This window comes from Crotalus tigris, unplaced genomic scaffold, assembly GCF_016545835.1.
Source record: "Crotalus tigris isolate CLP2741 ecotype Arizona unplaced genomic scaffold, ASM1654583v1 scf7180000024282.1769268, whole genome shotgun sequence".
Classification (NCBI taxonomy): Eukaryota; Metazoa; Chordata; class Lepidosauria; order Squamata; family Viperidae; genus Crotalus; species Crotalus tigris.
The window spans coordinates 593,586-611,135 of NW_024100454.1; the positions used below are offsets into that span (position 1 = coordinate 593,586).

Sequence of the window (17,550 nt, forward strand, 5' to 3'; positions counted from 1 at the left end):
TTAAGCGATCTCTCGCTCTGGGAGAGGGAAAAAACCAAGCAAATACATTGGCTGATTGCATAGTGTGCTCAGAGTTGCTGCATTCTTTTCATATGTATTTCTCACTGGGTACCTACATACTCTGTTGTAATCCCTTCCTCTGCAATCTCTTTGCTTTGTGCAGGGAGAAGGAAAACAACCAGTCAGGCATAGGATAACACATAGCAACTATAATTGTGATCAAGTCGTGAATACAGGCATTTGTCATAAAGTTATTTTTTCACCAACATCATGACTTTGAATGGTTGCTCTTTATACCATAAATATTTCAGATCTATTTTCAAAATTCAGTATCATTTCAAAGGTTTTGGTGGAGTTTTTCATTTTGGTTTTTATTTTTATGTGGATCATAGTATCCAACCAAAAATGTACTTTTGATCAGAATTCGAACGTGCCTTATGTTTTTTGCAGGAATTTAATTTGGAAAATATTTGGTGTAAACTTAATCTGACCATTAGGGATTATATGTTTACTTCCTATGCCTATATTGGCATAGTAGACTGGATATGTATATTTTTTTAAAAATCCTCTTCTTTAGTTGATCAAATTATAGACTCCAAGCTTAATTATAATACTTATCAGTTCATGCTCTGATCACATTAATCTTTTAATTTAAAATGTTAAGTTAGTCAATGATAGATGATATTTTAATACTTCTGTGTTACATGATGATATTTTTCTTATCTGCTGTATATTAAATAACAAATGTGATAGGTTTTTTTAGGTCAGTGGTAATTCAGCTGGTCTTCAGAAAATTGGGGATGTTTACAAGACTAGGGAGCTCGATTGTGATTTATGCAGCTACACATGGAAAACGTAGAAATTTTGGTTACCAGCAAATGGATATCATGATTGAAGAAAGTGTTTTGATACGCAAAGAACCTTACAGAAGAAAAAAAAACTTTAAAAGCTTATATGCTAGCTAACGTAAAGCTGGTTCTCTTGTGGAAAACGAAAGGACTCTTACGAATTCCAGAGGGTTTTAGCAGAGAGATTTATTGCGCAGGTTCAGAAGCTATAGCAACAAGCAATTCTGAACCCCGAGGGTGGGTTCAGACTTCAGTTTTATACTTTCCTTTCCTCAAGAACAAAGGAATACACATTGAAATACACATTGTAATACATTAGGTTGTTTCTCAAGGGTATACAATGGAGAGTTTGCTACATACATTGTATCCAAGTACAATGCACATTAGGTTAGTCACATACTGCTAACACAGCACTATTCCAGTAATTATGCAGACACATCATTATTCCAGTGATTGTTAACTTTTCCACATTAGTTCTTTTCTATGCTAAACAGGAGGAATTTTCTTTGAAGAAATTGAAATATTGGGACTCGGGCAAAAAAGCTGGTAAATTGCTGCTTATCAATTGTAATAGTTTACATGACATGTAATGGAACACTTTTTCTATTTGCATCAAAGTGATTTCAAATTCAAATCCATCTATGGAGCGAGACTATACAAGTCCTAAGCGGGTTCACGCATGTACGTAATTTTAGGATGAATGAAAGCAAAGAAACTAAATTGTAATTTAGATAAAATGGTAATACTGTGGATATATATCATATATCATCACATATCATCTATCATCTACGTATCATACTACACATTATTCTCATCTTGCTCCTATGGATGATATGTATCTTCCTCAATGTCAGGTCCTCTACCAGAGGCCTGGGAATTTGATGGTTCTGTGCAGTATCTTAGCTGTTCCTAGCACTTGTTTGGAAGCCTTCCCTGTCCTGAAAGAAAATATACTGCAGCATGTTTTGGAAAGCATACTTTGTCTAATGTGACAATCTGGCTTCAGCTGTAGAAATTGGTGGTACAAACTTTCAGTTTTATTTGAGGAGGCAGCAAGTCCCCTATTTCTGATCTCCAGGTGAATGAGCTCCTTAAAACAATCCAATTTGCTTGCAGCACCTGCAAAGCCAAGTGCTAACTGGATTGCAAAATCAAAACATTGTGTTTGGTGGAAACATGTGCCAAAATGAACTCCAGATCTTTCACACTGTAGGAGGCTTGGATGCTGCTGTTTTCCTGAACATCCATCCAAATTGCAGTCCTGGGGCTCTGGGTATTGTTAGTATTATGAGCAATGACTTTCCATCCTCCAGCCATCTGTAAAGAACTTGGTCTATGTTAAACAGTCTGTGAGTCTGATCCTTCCAGATGGTCCTTTTTAAAAATTCTCATTGAAGGGAGAAATGAACAAAATCTCTGACAAGACATTGACTGCTAACCTGGTAGTAGGTCTTATGGCATTTGATGGAGTTTTGAATCACTATGTATATGACTATTGAATTGAATTGTCCATTAGACTTGGATTCCTTATCCTTACAATCATAATGTTCATTTAGTGTGAGTAGGGCTAGTTTGTAGTCCGGATAAAATCATAACATCTGGTGCTTCTTTTCATCTACAGTTAACTTCTGTCTGTTCACATACTTTCTCCCCCCCCCCCATCAAGAATCAGGAGAGCAGATACAACATAGAATAGCAGCCAAGAACTGAATAATAGGGAGATAGTTATGTTTATGAGGTCTGCTTATCCATTGTTTAAGGAATCATGGCTAATTGAAGTAATTCAACTACTCAGGTTTGCATGTTATACTAACCTATTAAATCATATTGTGTATAATTGCACAATATGCTAAAATGACCCACTGCTGGCTAGATTGTGAGTGCTGCTGAGTGTAGTTTCAACATAGGCATGGGTGTGTGTGTGTGTGCTTTGGCCTGACAAGTAAGGTAAAAGGCTCCTGCAAAACCAAGGAATATCTATCTTTTCAACAAAGGACAAAGATAGGAAATGAAAAATTGCACTTTTAATGCACACTAAAAGTGCAATTTTTCATTTCCTATCTTTGTCCTTTGTTCAATATCTGTCGGCAAAAATCCAGGATCTTAGAGTTTTGGGTTGCTTTAGCAATAGTGTATAAGTCTCCATGTTTCCCACTCACTATGGAAAAAGATAACCAGAGGTAATGGGCAAAATATTAATGGGAAAGACATAAAACTCCAGTTTAGAAAAGAGCGTTGGAATCTCATGCTACAATTTCTCTACAGCAGTGAGAAATGTGACTCACTATAATGCTGATTTAGAATCCTACATGGTGAATTCTCTTTAAAAACATCTGTGAGCCAGCAGTTAATATTTAGCATGCAAAATTGTATTCTTTTCTCTGCAAGTATTAGAAATGGCTTACTAAGCATTTGAGCACTAAATCTTTAGACAGATCTTCTGTTCTATTGTACTTCACAAGATTTCATGTATTTTTTCATTATTATAATTTGGAGATGTTGCAGCAGTTTTATAGAATTCAGAAATTATAAATGAATGCCACCTGTTTTTCATAACAAAAAACGGGATCCTGTGCAGAATTAAACCTTAATATTTTCTGGAAGCCTTTCAGGCTGGCCTCATTGTTATGCCCACAGACTGAAGCAGAGTTCAAATTCTGAATTCAAATCATTGCAAAAGAGGAATTTGAAATTCAGAACAGGTGCCAGTGCAGATGTGACAATTTAAATCTGAAAACTGCAGCCATAAATCAAAAGAAATAAGTCTATAGGGTCAAAAACATTCTGTATGTATACAAAATGTGCCAGATCTTTGCATGCTGGTAGCTGCTCTGAAAGGTACAACTTCTGGTGGAGATACATTCTTCTGCCTCTCAATTTCATTTTGTTTCATTCAGGTAATCTTAGTAATTGTGGTTTTCTGCTATTTTTTTCCTTCATGTTCTTTATTCAGCATATAAACAAGCACAGACACAATAGAATTTCTGATTGCTTTTGTGGACTCTTACTAACCACAATGTTATGTTATTTAAAACTTACCAAGAAAGATCTTATCTTCAGAATCTAATGAGTGGTATAGGGAGATCAGCAGAGCATAAGTATCTAATGTGCCACACTGTAAGGGGAAAAATGGAAGAAACTGAAATGGAATTAAAAGAGAGATCAGCCTAGACTCTCTAGGTAGCTGCAAGTGAACTAAGTCCAACCCCCCCTGGAATTCCGTTGACCCTTATCTAATTCCTAGCAGATGCTAATCATTAGTTTATTTATTTATTTATTAGTAAAATTTATATGCCACCCAATCCCTAGGGACTCAGGGCGGTGTACAAAATTAAAACAAGTATAACAATTAAAAATGAATACATTCACACAACATGTCCCAATCAAATCCCGCCCCGCCCCCGGGGACATCAACCCCAGGCCTGCCAGAACAGGAGAGTTTTAATAGCTTTCTTGAAGGCCGGCAAGGTGGGAGTAGTTCGAATCTCCGGGGGGGGGGAAGTTGACAATATTTCTATGCATACCCATGAGTAGCAATAAATCAGCTTAATTGAACTTTCACTTATGGACCTGATCTTTCATGCCTGGCACACACTGGCCAAGAGTAACCTTAACATGGTGACAAAATTTAATTTAAGAAAGGGAATGTATAATAGACAGTCAACAGTCAATAATGATATAATGGCAGAATATTAGGCTATAAATCAGTATGTAAAAAACATACAAAGGAATTACTATCTTCGAGCACAGAGGTCCCCAACCCTGGGCCGTTGCCCATTATCACAGGCCTGCTACTCACACAGAACCATCCTTCCCCCCCACCACCACCAGTCTGCCAAGCTGGAAAGGTTGGGGACCTCTATTCTAGCATCAAGAAGCAAAACCTCCCTCATTTTTTAGTCAGCCAAAACTTCATGAAAAATACTAACGGAGGGACTAAGTACAGTATATAGACTACATATCTCACTTTATAGATTATATAAAGATTGAAAACAGATAACAAGAAGCAGTACTGCTGCAGAAAATAGACATATAGATAATTACTCAACCAGCTTTGAATGGAGCTTAGCAAGATAGGAGATTCAAATATGAAAATCACACATGTAAAACTAATGTACTGCAGCTAAGATTACAGTTTGTGTGCTCTGGCACCACCAGAAACCCTAAAGTGAGGAACAACTTGTTTCTAGTATGTTTCCATAATGCAGAATGATTTATTAAAACTGATCATCCACCAAAAGTAGTTTATTCCAGTTTAAATGTCTTTCTTTTTTTCAAAAGCATTATAGCAAGTTACTGATAATTTGAAAGTTTACATAAAATCGATTACAAGGCATGTAAATACTCAACTATACTAAAAGACTGTCAACCTTAAATTTGAAATAAAAGAATAGCAAGAATATTGAAGATAAAAAGTGCCATAGAACAGGGAAATTCAGAATGAAATACATGAGGAGTTGAGAGTGGATCAATATACAGGCTGTCTCTTCAACGCAATAGTAAGGCACTGATAAAGGAGAATATTTGTAGCTCAGGGTTGAAATGAGTGATCCTTGGTGCTCTCTGAGCTTGGTTGTTTTCTTGCAGATGTTTCTTGCAGATGTTTCTTGATTAGGCTGTTGTTTGTTGTCTGATTGATGTCTGAGTTGGTTGTTCCTTGATTGGGGTATTGCTTACTGCTTGATTGTTCATTTAGCATTATACTTGGTGTTAATCTTTGCTTATCTGGTGGTGTTGATTATTGGCAAAGAAGTGCTGTGATCTTTTAGTTTTCAGTGTCCCAATCAAGGAATTGGTCATAAATTGAAGATCACCTGTAACTACTTCTAAATAATTAGAGACCTTCAGAATAACAATAATGAAAACACTGGGTGAATCTGCCTTAAATCCTGAATGAAAGAAAAATTTAATCATAAGCTTAAGAATTTAAAGAATCTAAAATAAACAAAAAAGGTTAAGTAAGATTTTAATCTTAGAAAATTATAAGCAGAATAAGGATCCAGATGAAATTGGAATATTGAAAGTTTTACAACAAAATTTTGGAATTAATTATAAAATACAAATAGCTTCTCATTGGAAATAGATTCTGGGTTTGTTTTTACATGACATGACTACATAAGCAATTTTGTGATTTCAAAAGCTAGACATTAGAGGGAACTAAATATTTTAAGTAGAGTAAAAGATATATATGCCTGTAAAATGATGCAATACATTGAAGTGCAATACTGAAGGAGACTTTTGAAGACTGGAATCAAAAAATTTAGTCACAATGTCCATAATGTCAGTAATTATATCTGCTTCTAGGAATAGACTAAGTCCAAAACATATTATTGAAAAAAATTCAGATATAGGAAATTTTATCTGACAAGATAGAGATGGTATTGGAAGTGGATTTACAATTTCCAGGTCAAGAGAATGACTTAGAAAAGGATGTTTTACTGGATTTACAAAAAAAACTGGCTTTATATTGTGGGAAGTCAGCCCCTCAGAGAAGGAAATATTAAAACGGCAGGAAAATATATTTTCTCAAGGATCTTGACGAGGCAGGAAAGCATGTCCAGTTTTCTTAATAGCCCCAGGTCTCCCTTCCCCAAGCAGAAACCAGCTTTATAGAGATGCAGATGTAAATCCAGGGAGCTAGGAGATTAAGACCTAAAATCTATATACCCCATCCAAACTCTAAGAGCCCCATGGAAGCAGGACATGACTGCTTGGACATAATAAGATTGACCCATCAATATCAGAATACCAGAAAGGCACACTCAGACTCAGGTCAAAGTTCATGCCACAGGAACAGCTCCAAACAAAAGGCTTCAGAGGCTATAAAAACCTACTCCCTATATGTGTTCACCCCTTTTTTCACTTCTCTTGCTGCCAGAACCATCTTCCTGTCTGGCTCTCCTCTCCAATAAACTACAACCTTCTTCCCAAAGCAGTTGCCATGTTTATTCCCAGCTTGGATGAACCACGATGAAGACTTTCTTCCAACAATTTATATATATATATTTATTATATTTCTTTCTTTTTTCTTTTTTTCTTTTTCCTTGCACTTTTTTTTACTCATTCTATTTTTTGTTTTTCTTTTAAGTTTAGTTTGCATTGGGTTTTACTATTATAATCAAAATTCTTGATTAAATATTACATGTATGCCATTAACACTGGGAACCATCTCTACTTTCTGAAGCTTACCTTAGAGCAAAAGATCTATGAATCAAAGGGATTTTTCTACCTGATGTGAATCCTGTATGAAAACCTGCTGCAATAATAGTAAACAGGATGACTGTTGCAGAGTGTTCTACAGGAAAATAATTGAGGGCATTGCTGACATGCCGCCACATAAATTTATTACTATGCTGCAGTATCCTTGATGGAATTGTGCACCTTAATTAATTCATCAGTAGGTATGAAAGTAAATGTCTGACATTTTATGATTACCTCCTTTGTAAATCTTGCTTCTAAGGATTTGGCTGTTTAAGATGGTATTCACATTAACATATGAATTTAGAATGTACTTACAGATATTTGCCATTACTAGAATGATCCAGCAAGACCATAAAAACAAGTAAACAAGTAGTCCTTAACCTACGACCACAATTGAGCCCAAAATGTATGTTGTTCAGTGAGAAATTGGTTAAATGAGTTTTGCCCCATTTTTATGACTTTTCTTGCCACATTTGTTAATTGAATCACTGAAGGAGTTAAATTAGTAACACAGTTGTTAAGTGAATCTGGCTTCCCCATTCTCTTTGCTTTTTGGAAGGTCGTAAAAGGCGATCGCATGACCACAGGATACTGCAACTGTCATAAATATGAACCAGTTGTCAAGCATCCAAATATAAATCATGTGACCATGGAGGTGCTGCCTCAGTTATAAGTGTGAAAAATGGTCATAAGTCACATTTTCAGTGCCATTGTAACTTTGAATGGTCACTAAATGAACTGTTGTAAATTGAGGACTGCCTGAATGCTCTTTCGTTTCTTCCACTCAATTTCTACTTCCAATGTTAACGACCAAGCAAATCAGGAAATCTCACTGGTGATTAATTTGTTCCACCATTGTGTACATATTTTAGGTCTTCGTGTATATAGTATCAAACAAATGATAGGGAGTTTGGTTTGTTTAGCCACCTTTGCTGGCACAAAGATTCCAGTGGGAGCAATTAAATATATCCTACTAATTTGTTTGCTCAATCACACTAAACCAAAAGACTAGAATTGCAAAAGTATTCTAATTCTGAACTGGGTCCTCATTTTAATATCAGTTGAGAAATTAAAATACATGTGTAGGGGATCTAGCTCAGATTTCTACTTTATATATTTACCAAAATATTGCATAGAGGAATCCTGCATACTACCTCTGATTCCTTCAGAAAGAAGAATTCAATAAACTGAATGTAATTATGGAGCACTTAACAATTCTGTGCCCCCTGCTTTTCAAGCTGAAAACACACGAGATAATGAGCTAGAGAGATAATTATCTTTAAAAGACATTCATCTGTGAAAGAATTTATGATATTCAACTAAATCACCAGAGGATTATAAAAGATTAATAGCCTTATATTTCTTGGTGGAATATGAAGACATGCAACTATAAGGAGACATGTCAGCAGTTTACCTACCTGCACAAATTTCCTATTATCTGAGATATGAACTTCAACAAGGCATAAACATAATTGAAAATAAGATATTTTTTGTTAAGTTTGGTATCAAGATTGCTAATTTTAAAGGAGATAATCAGATGTACATTAAAGAAAGTTTTTCTCCTCCCCATGAATTTTTCCAGAGCTGTTGTTTAGAATCATTGATTCATATTTTCCAATCACTGAATTAATTGTTCCTCTCCCTTCAGCATCCCATAATCTCTTTCCTTCATTAAATAACCCAACCCCCAAATTCTAGCATCTAACTCTTTTACCATAATTTGATTATGATATTTTTTTAATTAACCACATTTTACCAAAATGGTTTGTTCCCCATGATCATTTTGTATAATAGAAGTGGGGTTGCGGGTGTGCATTGGTGTGTAAGTGTGCATGCATGCACATAGTATGTCAATACCTTGTATAAATAGACAAGACAGAATAAGTCTTTCAATTATGAAGAGATGCGAAGGATCATGTGCTTTTAACTTTTTTATATTGGATGATGAATCTATCCAGAGAGGAAAAGTGCAAAGTATTCTAAGCGTGTTCACAATTCCATTCGGGTTGCATAGTTTTGGCAAAATATTAATAGTAGTAATAGTCAAGCATGATGATGCTACTAATGTATAAAAAGATAGTTTAGTTTGCTGTCAATATTTTCCAAGTAAATTTGGACTGAGTGAGGGAGACATAAAAAGCAACTAACTGTGTCTATGTAGTTTTGCAATTATCCATGAAGAGCCATGCACTTTGTTCCCCCAGAAAAGAGGCACTGTGTTTCCCTGAAAATAAGACAGGGTCTTACTGTATATTAATTTACCCCATTCTGAATCTTCTGTCATATTTTCTAGAGTCAAAGGTCCCATTAAAAAGAGAAGAAAAGAAATAGAAAAGAAATACCCGGTATGATTATCTGAAAAGAAGAGACTGGACAGTCATTTGTCTGAAATGGTATAGGGTTTCCTGCCTGAGCAGGGGGGTGGACTAGATGACCTCCAAGGTCCCTTCCAACTTTTTCTATTTTTTATATTATTATTATTATTATTATTATTATTATTATTATTATTACTCCAAAGGTGCATTAGGGCTTACTTTCTGGTTAGCGCTTATATTCGTGGAAATACAATACTAAATGTGTCCATCTGACTGATGATCTTAACTGGGGCTTATTTTGGGAGTGGGACTAATATTACATGAAAAATCATGCTAGGGCTTATTTTCTGGTTGGGTGTTATTTTTGTGGAAACAGTATATAATGATGGATAAATAAAAACTTTCACAATCCCTTGGCAACAATACTTCGATGCTTTTAATTGCTTAATTTCAGGTTTATCCCAGATAAATTGCCTTCATGTAATGTACTAAGTATGAGGGGAGAGTTAGGGCTTGTTGCCAAATGACTGTTGCCTCCATAAATGGGTATAGCTTGTTTTATTTATTTATTTGAAAATTTATATTGCCGTCTACTCGTTCACAGTGACTCAAAATGGCTTACAGGAAATAAAAAACCCAATTTTGGGGGGAGAATGTTCAAGTCCAGCATGTAAAATATTTAATAAGATAAATTGTTCTTGGTTCCTAAAACAGAAATCAAAATCTGTTGCTTGTATGTTGCTCTGGGTTTCATTTTATCAATTCTGCTCTTATGCATCAGTCTTTTTCATTTAAGTTGCATGTCTCCTCTTAATGAGGAGCTGCAAAAGAGAACAAACCAAGCCAAATTGTGAAGATTTCTTCCCTGAGTTAGCTGTCTTGAAAGAATCCGTTCTGTTTTCCTGGGGGGGGGGGGGAAGAATGATTAAACTATGTAAGACCAGCCAGAACTTAGAAAAAAGCCACTCTAGTTTTTGACCTAGCTTCCTCAGTAGAAATCTCTATGGCAAAGTAGCTTAACATCCTCTTTGCTTCAAAAATACTAGAGGCTCACCTGACTCTTATAACATGTTCCATCTACTACAGGGCTTTTCAACCTTTTCACTCATTGTACTACTTTTAGGATATGGCAATATCCGAGTCGCCTAGCAAGGTGTCAAAAACTTAATGACCCCCCCAAAAGGAAAAAAGTGATGACGTACAGGTAGTCCTCGACTTACCACAGTTCGCTTAGTGACTGTTTGAAGTTACAATGGCACTGAAAAAAGCGCCCCCCAAGCCACAGCCAAGCAAGACACCTGCCTGCCTACCTGGCAGCGCTCTTCTTCCTGTCCGAGATTTTCATTGTTGTGAGCATTTCTGTTGAGGATTGGCAGCGGGGGTGGGGTGGGGAGTGTTTGGTTTTTATTCCCCCCATCTGCTGGGTGGTTGCAGCAGGTTTTGGTCACTTCACGTGATCCTGGGATACTGTGAATGTCATAAATATGAATCAGTTGCCAAGCATCTGAATGTAAATCACAAGACCCTGGAGATGCTGCAACATTCCAGCTGATTGGCACTTCTTCTGGGCTCAGCAGAAGTGCCAGGATCAGCGTCAAGCTCCAGCTGGAGCCTGGCGCTGATCCTGGCACTTCCACTGAGCCCTGACAGCCCCGAAGAAGTGTTGATCCTGACGCTTCCGCTGAGCCCTGAAGCCCTGCAGCTCCAGCCATCTCTCACTCAGGTTTGTGCGGTGCTGCCACCGGTTCAGCTCATTCCCCTCCCCTGCTACCACTTTTCTAGGATGGTTGTGTATCACTTGCCAGGTGCCAATGTACCACAGGTGGTACCCTTACCACTGGTTGAAAAGCCTTGATCTACTATACTTCTTCAATACTCCCGCTTCAAACAAGCTACCGCATGAAGATAAAGTGTTGCTGTTTTTTGTCATCTTGCACCATGGGTCACTGGACAGGTATTATAGAACAGGAGGCATTAGTTTTCCATGAGTTATTAGAGCTCTGTAAAAAATATGAGTGTCTTGGCTCAAACCTCACAACAACCATTTGGTTTTGCTTGCTGTACTAAAACCTAAAGTCCAGGTTACTGTGGATGGTGCTTGTTCACCAAGTTTTGAGGCTTACCTGATAATTGGTGTATTTTCCAGATATGAAATATGGCATCTTGGATTGCTGGAAAAAGTAATCTGGAGTATGACTGGAATAAAGAGACTTATATTTCTCAGCAACTGATAATAATAGTAATATATATTTCGCCGTTCTTCTTCTCATAGTGCAGATAATCACTATGGCTCTTAGCCCTTGATTTTTAAAAAAACCTTATTATTATGTGCTATCTCTTTTGTATTAATTGAATTCCATGTAAAGCTGTCCTAATTAAGAGACACTGCTATATTTAGACCAAACGGATTGAGAAGATCAAGAAAACAAGAATCCTGCTTGTTCTTTTATGTATTACAGCAATTTAATTTGTAATTAAACTCCATTGGCCTGTTTTCTTCTCGCATGTGGAATAACTAGTACAGTAAAAGCAATTATAGAATTGAAATTATGAATAGAAAATTCGACTGCGTTGCTGGAGAAAACGATACAGCAGATTTTCAGAGCTTCAAACTCCATAGGTATAAGGATCATTTGCAATATGAAATGTACTCACAATCTCTCCCCCCCCCCATTTCTCTATCTCTCTGGTCTCATCTGCTAAATTTCCTTTCATCCTCAGCCAGTTCTGAAACATTCTCTGCCAGTTCAGTATATATCCTGCTGACGTTTTCTGTGCAAACATTACTTGTAAATCGATTGACAGAGTGTAAAGTATACCTTCATATATTTGTTCTTGAATGCTTATTTATCTTTTGGAGTGTTGATTTTTGTAGCAGCCATATTAAGCATGAATGAATGAAAACTACAGGGATGGCAGAAGTATAACAGAGACCAATTAATTCAATTATACTTTATTGTGTTTATTTAAATGATGTCTCTCAAATTTAGTCTCAGTTACAGTTCTGAATTAAAGGACAAAAGACTCTTCTTCCATGCCTCTTTCTGCATTTCTAAACATAATAAGGATTTTCTTCTTTTTCAGATGTTTGATTGGATCAGCCATAACAAAGAGTTGTTCCTGCAGAGTCACACTGAAATTGGAGTGAGCTATCAACATGCCCTTGATTTACAGACACAACATAATCATTTTGCTATGAATTCCATGGTGAGTATATAACAGATTTTCTCTAAGGAGGTACATGATATATATATATATATATATATATATATATATATATATATATATATATATATATATATATAGTGTAAGAGGGTAAGATATGGGGAACCAATTAAACGAGGTGAAGGAATCCATCAAATGCTTGATCAGCAAAAGATCAAATTGATCATCTTGCAGTAGCTTCTTGTTATATGAAATTTTAAAAACCCTGTCTTTGAGAATACTGCTATCCAATGGAATTTTTATCAGATATACAGCATAGGATGCCTTTAATGTGATCATTAAATTAAAAATTAATACTCAACTAGTTTAAATTTATACATATGTGATTTCTGTTTGTGTAATTTAATAACCACCTTCTAATGAAAATGTCAAATATGACTTGAATGCCTTCTCTGATTACTTGGTCAATTAAATGCTTATTTTCAACTTTGATATGAATTCCAGACAACAAATCATTATGTATTGAAGTTTTCATTTTTATTGCTTTATTATTCAAAAATAAAGGGAGAAAAGGAAAAAAACAGAAATCAAAAAGAGGGGATGGTCTCCACTGCATGGAAACCTGGCTTCTATTCACCCAGGCCTTAACTTCATAATGTTTCCATTTTTTATTTGTTTGAATGTTTAATTGGTTTTATTATAATTTTTTGGGTTGTTGTGAGCATAAACAGGAAGAAGCTACACATTGGTGATCCAAGAGTGTAAATCAGTACATTTACATCTTTACTAAAATCTTTGGAATGCAATGTTAATAAACCAAAATAGGCAATAAGACAAGTACATCTTATATAAGTAAGCGACTACTCACACATTTTATATTGCCAACAAAGTGAGGCTGAAAGCTGACTCTTTCAGTCTGGGCAGGGAGGGTTCAAGAAAGATGAAAACTAAACTTTTATTGAATTAGTTTCATTTTAAGGTATTTTTTTAGCTCTTAGCCAATCACTGATTGATATGGGATATTCCGGCTAGTTATTCCAAAGTTCTTGCAAAACAATATCCAGTTAACAATATTTTCTTACAAAAAAAAAGTTGTTAAGTCTACAACTTTTGTTCCACTTATGCTAGCAATTTTAAATCTGAAGTAAATGGTGAAATCAAGAAATATTTTAATTAAAAAACCTAACATTTTGCAATTTTACACAACGTCAAATTTCTATTTAAACTCAATTTTTATTTAATTTTTTTTTTGACAAAACTGATTTAAAATTGAGGCAGTTTTCAAAACTGGATTATAGCAGGGAGTTTGTTATGTAATAAGGATTGAAGGAGTCACATAACTCTCTGATTATGCCCATAATACTTTTTTCACAATAAATTGTGTTCCATTAAAAAAATGAACTCAGAATACGTGCCTAAAAATAAAGATAAAAATAATTAAGAAAATATAGTTGGAGTTCTTTATGAAAACATTTTAATATATCAATATGTTTAAAATAAATGTATTCATCCAAGGAAACCTCTAAATCAGGGGTGTCAAACTCAATTTCACTGAGGGCTGCATTAGCATTGCTGTTTCCCTCGGGGGGCTGGGTGGTTGTGGTCAGGATGGGTGCAGCCTACTGGGTGGGTGTGGATGGAGTGGGTGTGGCCTACTGGGTGGGCATGGCCAGCTCTACATCATTTGCGTTAAGGGTGCCTGTGGAGGCCTGTGCACAAGTGAGACATATCTGAGGGTCTCTGGCAGAAGGGGGTGGGGCCAGGCCAAGTGCCAAGACATGGTCCACTGGAGGAGCCTCACTGTACCTTTCAGGCCATGCGGGGGGGGGGGGCTGGATGGTGGTGTGCACTGCCTGGAGCCCTGGGCAGCACAGGTCAAATGTCCAGCCTGGACCTCAAGCACTCGCAGCACCAAGCCCAGCCCCACTTCCCCAAGGAGATGCCCAGCTGCACTTACCTCCTCCTCAAGACTGCTGTTGCTGCTGTGCTTGCTCTCCTTAGCCAAGTTGCTCATGATGGGTATGAGGGCAAAGTCAAAGGGAGGCCCATTCCCTCTCCATGGAAGGAGAGCCAGCTTTGTATCCAAATCTTCCTTAGCAATAGGATGGGAGACCCCCAGGATAGGCCAGAGGAGGGGGCAAGGGGATGGTGAAAGGGCAGCAGGGCAGGACTAAGGCAAGATTTCCCTCACACCCACCCTCTCCTTCCTTCCTTCCTTCCTTCCTTCCTTCCTTCCTTCCTTCCTTCCTTCCTTCCTTTCTTCCCTCCTAAGTACAGAGTAGTGGGAAAATATTTGAGATGAGGGAGGAAGAAAAACAGGCAAGAAATGCAGCTGGGGAGGTGTCACCGTTTGTGAGGAATGAAGAAATGCACCATCGCCTGCAAGTGGCCAGTACATGACCCTCACCTACTTCACATATCTGGCTTGGTGGGCTCTGGGGGAGGGGATGCCATGAGCAATGTGAGAGTCAATGTTACCTACGCAATGCTGCCCAGCCTCCAGCCTGCCCAGTTTCGGTAGGCAACAGGGCACTCTCCTCATGGTGCCAAGAGCTGAGTCAGGTGGCACGAATCTGATGAGATGTGCAATCTGTTTAGCCCCCAGCCTGCCCAGTTTCGGCAGGCAGCGGGGTGCTTTCCTCACAGCGCCAAGAGGCTGAACCGGGCAACGCAAATCAAAAAAGACGTGCGATGTTTCCCAGCCCCCAGCCTGCCCGGTTTTGGAAGGCAGCAGGGCACTCTCACAGTGCCGAGAGGTTGAGCTGGGCGATGTGAAGCTCGCCAGCTTTGCACCTTGCTGCCTGCTGAAACTGGGCAGGCTGGGGGCTAGGCAGCATTGTACTTCTCATCAGATTTGCACCAGTGGCTCAGCTCTTGGCGCTGTGAGAAGAGTGCCCCGCTGCCTGCCGAAACTGGGCAAGCTGGGCCCTGGGCGGCATCGCACTTCTTTTTGGATTTGCACTGCCTGGCTCAGCCTCTCGGCGCTGTGAGGAGAGTGCCCCGCTGCTTGCCAAAACCCATCCCCCAGATCCCATCAAGCCAGATATGTGAAGTAGGCGAGGGCCATTTGCTGGCCACTTCCAGGTGATGGTGCATTTCTTCATTCCTCACAAAGGGTGACACCTCTCCAGCATGCACCCAGGAGGCGGGGCCGACGCAGCAGGGGCTGGTTCCTCACTGGTTCCAGACAGCCTTGTGGAGCTAAGACTGAATGCGTTTCAGCATAGATGGCCACCACAAAATTGTACATTAGCTCCCGGCCGGCCTGGGCCAGAGCCAAGGCAGCGGGGGCCATTCCCTCACTGTTTCCAGGATGGCTTCGTGAGCCACATGAAACCACTTTGCAGGCCACATCCGGCCCTAGGGCCTTGTATTTGACATGTCTGCTCTAAATAAACAGATCAATCGTAAAATAATATCAGTTGTATTACTTTTATTTTTTTCCCCATATTTCAGTGGAACTTTTAATCATGTAACATTTCCCCATGAAATAACTCTTCCTAGATATTTAAAAGCATTAAAGCAACAGTTGAAATCCTAATTATTACAAATTTTCATAGAAAGATTAGCTTCCATGGGAATTGTATAACATACTCCTAATTAATTCAATAACCTCATGCATTATTTATATTTATGAACTGTATACATCCCTCAATCAGATCAGTCCCAGATTCAACAAATTTGGTATAGAAAATACATAAATATAGAAAATATATAAACATCAGTGAGACATATCATATCATTAACAGTTAATAGCAATGTGTGTTGTTATGGCTACTGTTGTACTCAAAATGTTCTTCACTAAAGCAGACCAATTGTTCTCATATCAAATTAAAAGAAAAGGATTCAAGAGACATCTTTGATGAGTTTCACAGGTTCATTTTGAAAATGTATAGATAATTCCAATAGTACCACACATTGATCCAAATAACAGTAAAAGTAAAAAATATTTGCAGAATGCCAAAGATTTTTTCTACAGCTCACAAACTAAAACAGATTTCAGTTTTCTGAATAAATACACAGAATATCAATTAGTAATCCAATTATTAATGCAAATATTGTCAAGTAGGGATCCTAGGTGTGATTTTTTGGGGTGTATTTATTCTGTGTACCTCCCACTCAGTATCTATGGAGGTTCTTAGTCATCCAGGTCATGGTTGTCCCAAATGTGCTTTTTCAGGAGGCAACTGGACTTTCTTGTTTTTCTTTGAAGACAAAGCTTCTTTGAAACTTCTTGGATGAGAAGCGAAACATCTTTGAAGAAAAACCTGAAAGTCCAGTTGCCTCCGGAAAAAGCATCTTTTGGACTCCCACTCAATACCCCTCTCCTGTTTGATGAGCAACTATTGAGGAACATACTTTGAATTACATTTTTGAACTCATATATCCTTAATTGTCATGTGGTGCAATGAACTAACATGGAAATCAGGTTGCTAAAGGATACTTGGGAAAATCAAGATATATTATGTACATTGCATACCCATGTTCTCTTATGGAAGTTTCTTGATTACTAATGAGATGGATTAATCTCAAGCAAGAAGTGGAAAAACAATACACTCACAACTTTGCATAACTCGCATTGCTGAATGATCAATTGTTTTCATATTTTACTTGTTGCATTTTTATCACAAATCCAGCATATGGATTGTGGTTGTTGGAATAAGCCATCTGAATTAAAATATCAGCTGAACTCTTAAGAACCTTTTAGCAATTTCCTCATTAATAAAACAGCTATAGTGTGAAATTAATTCAGTAGCCATTAAGAATTTAAAGTCACTAAATATTATATAGCAATATGTAGACTAAGAATTTCAGGGCTATTCAGAAACACTTTCTATTACCATAGTGTAGTATTAATCTATAGAGTAATTTGATATTAAGAAGGCAAACTGGCTTTAAAATATATTTGGGGATCTCATTAATTTAATTAGTTGCCTAAACCAAGTTACATTTTCCTCCTTAAGCACAACTCACCCTGATTGCCATTGTATATTTGAATAGCTCGCTCCACATGCTGCTTA

At 37.5% G+C, this 17,550-nt stretch overlaps 1 protein-coding gene across 1 annotated transcript in view; it reads left to right on the plus strand.

The window, feature by feature from the left end:
- The window catches only part of KALRN (kalirin RhoGEF kinase), a 315,007-nt gene that overhangs the window by 53,152 nt on the left and 244,305 nt on the right, over positions 1-17,550 (plus strand). Inside the window, 1 exon segment of the mRNA XM_039323763.1 lies at positions 12,449-12,571. Within this exon segment, the coding sequence (XP_039179697.1) occupies positions 12,449-12,571 (123 nt within the window).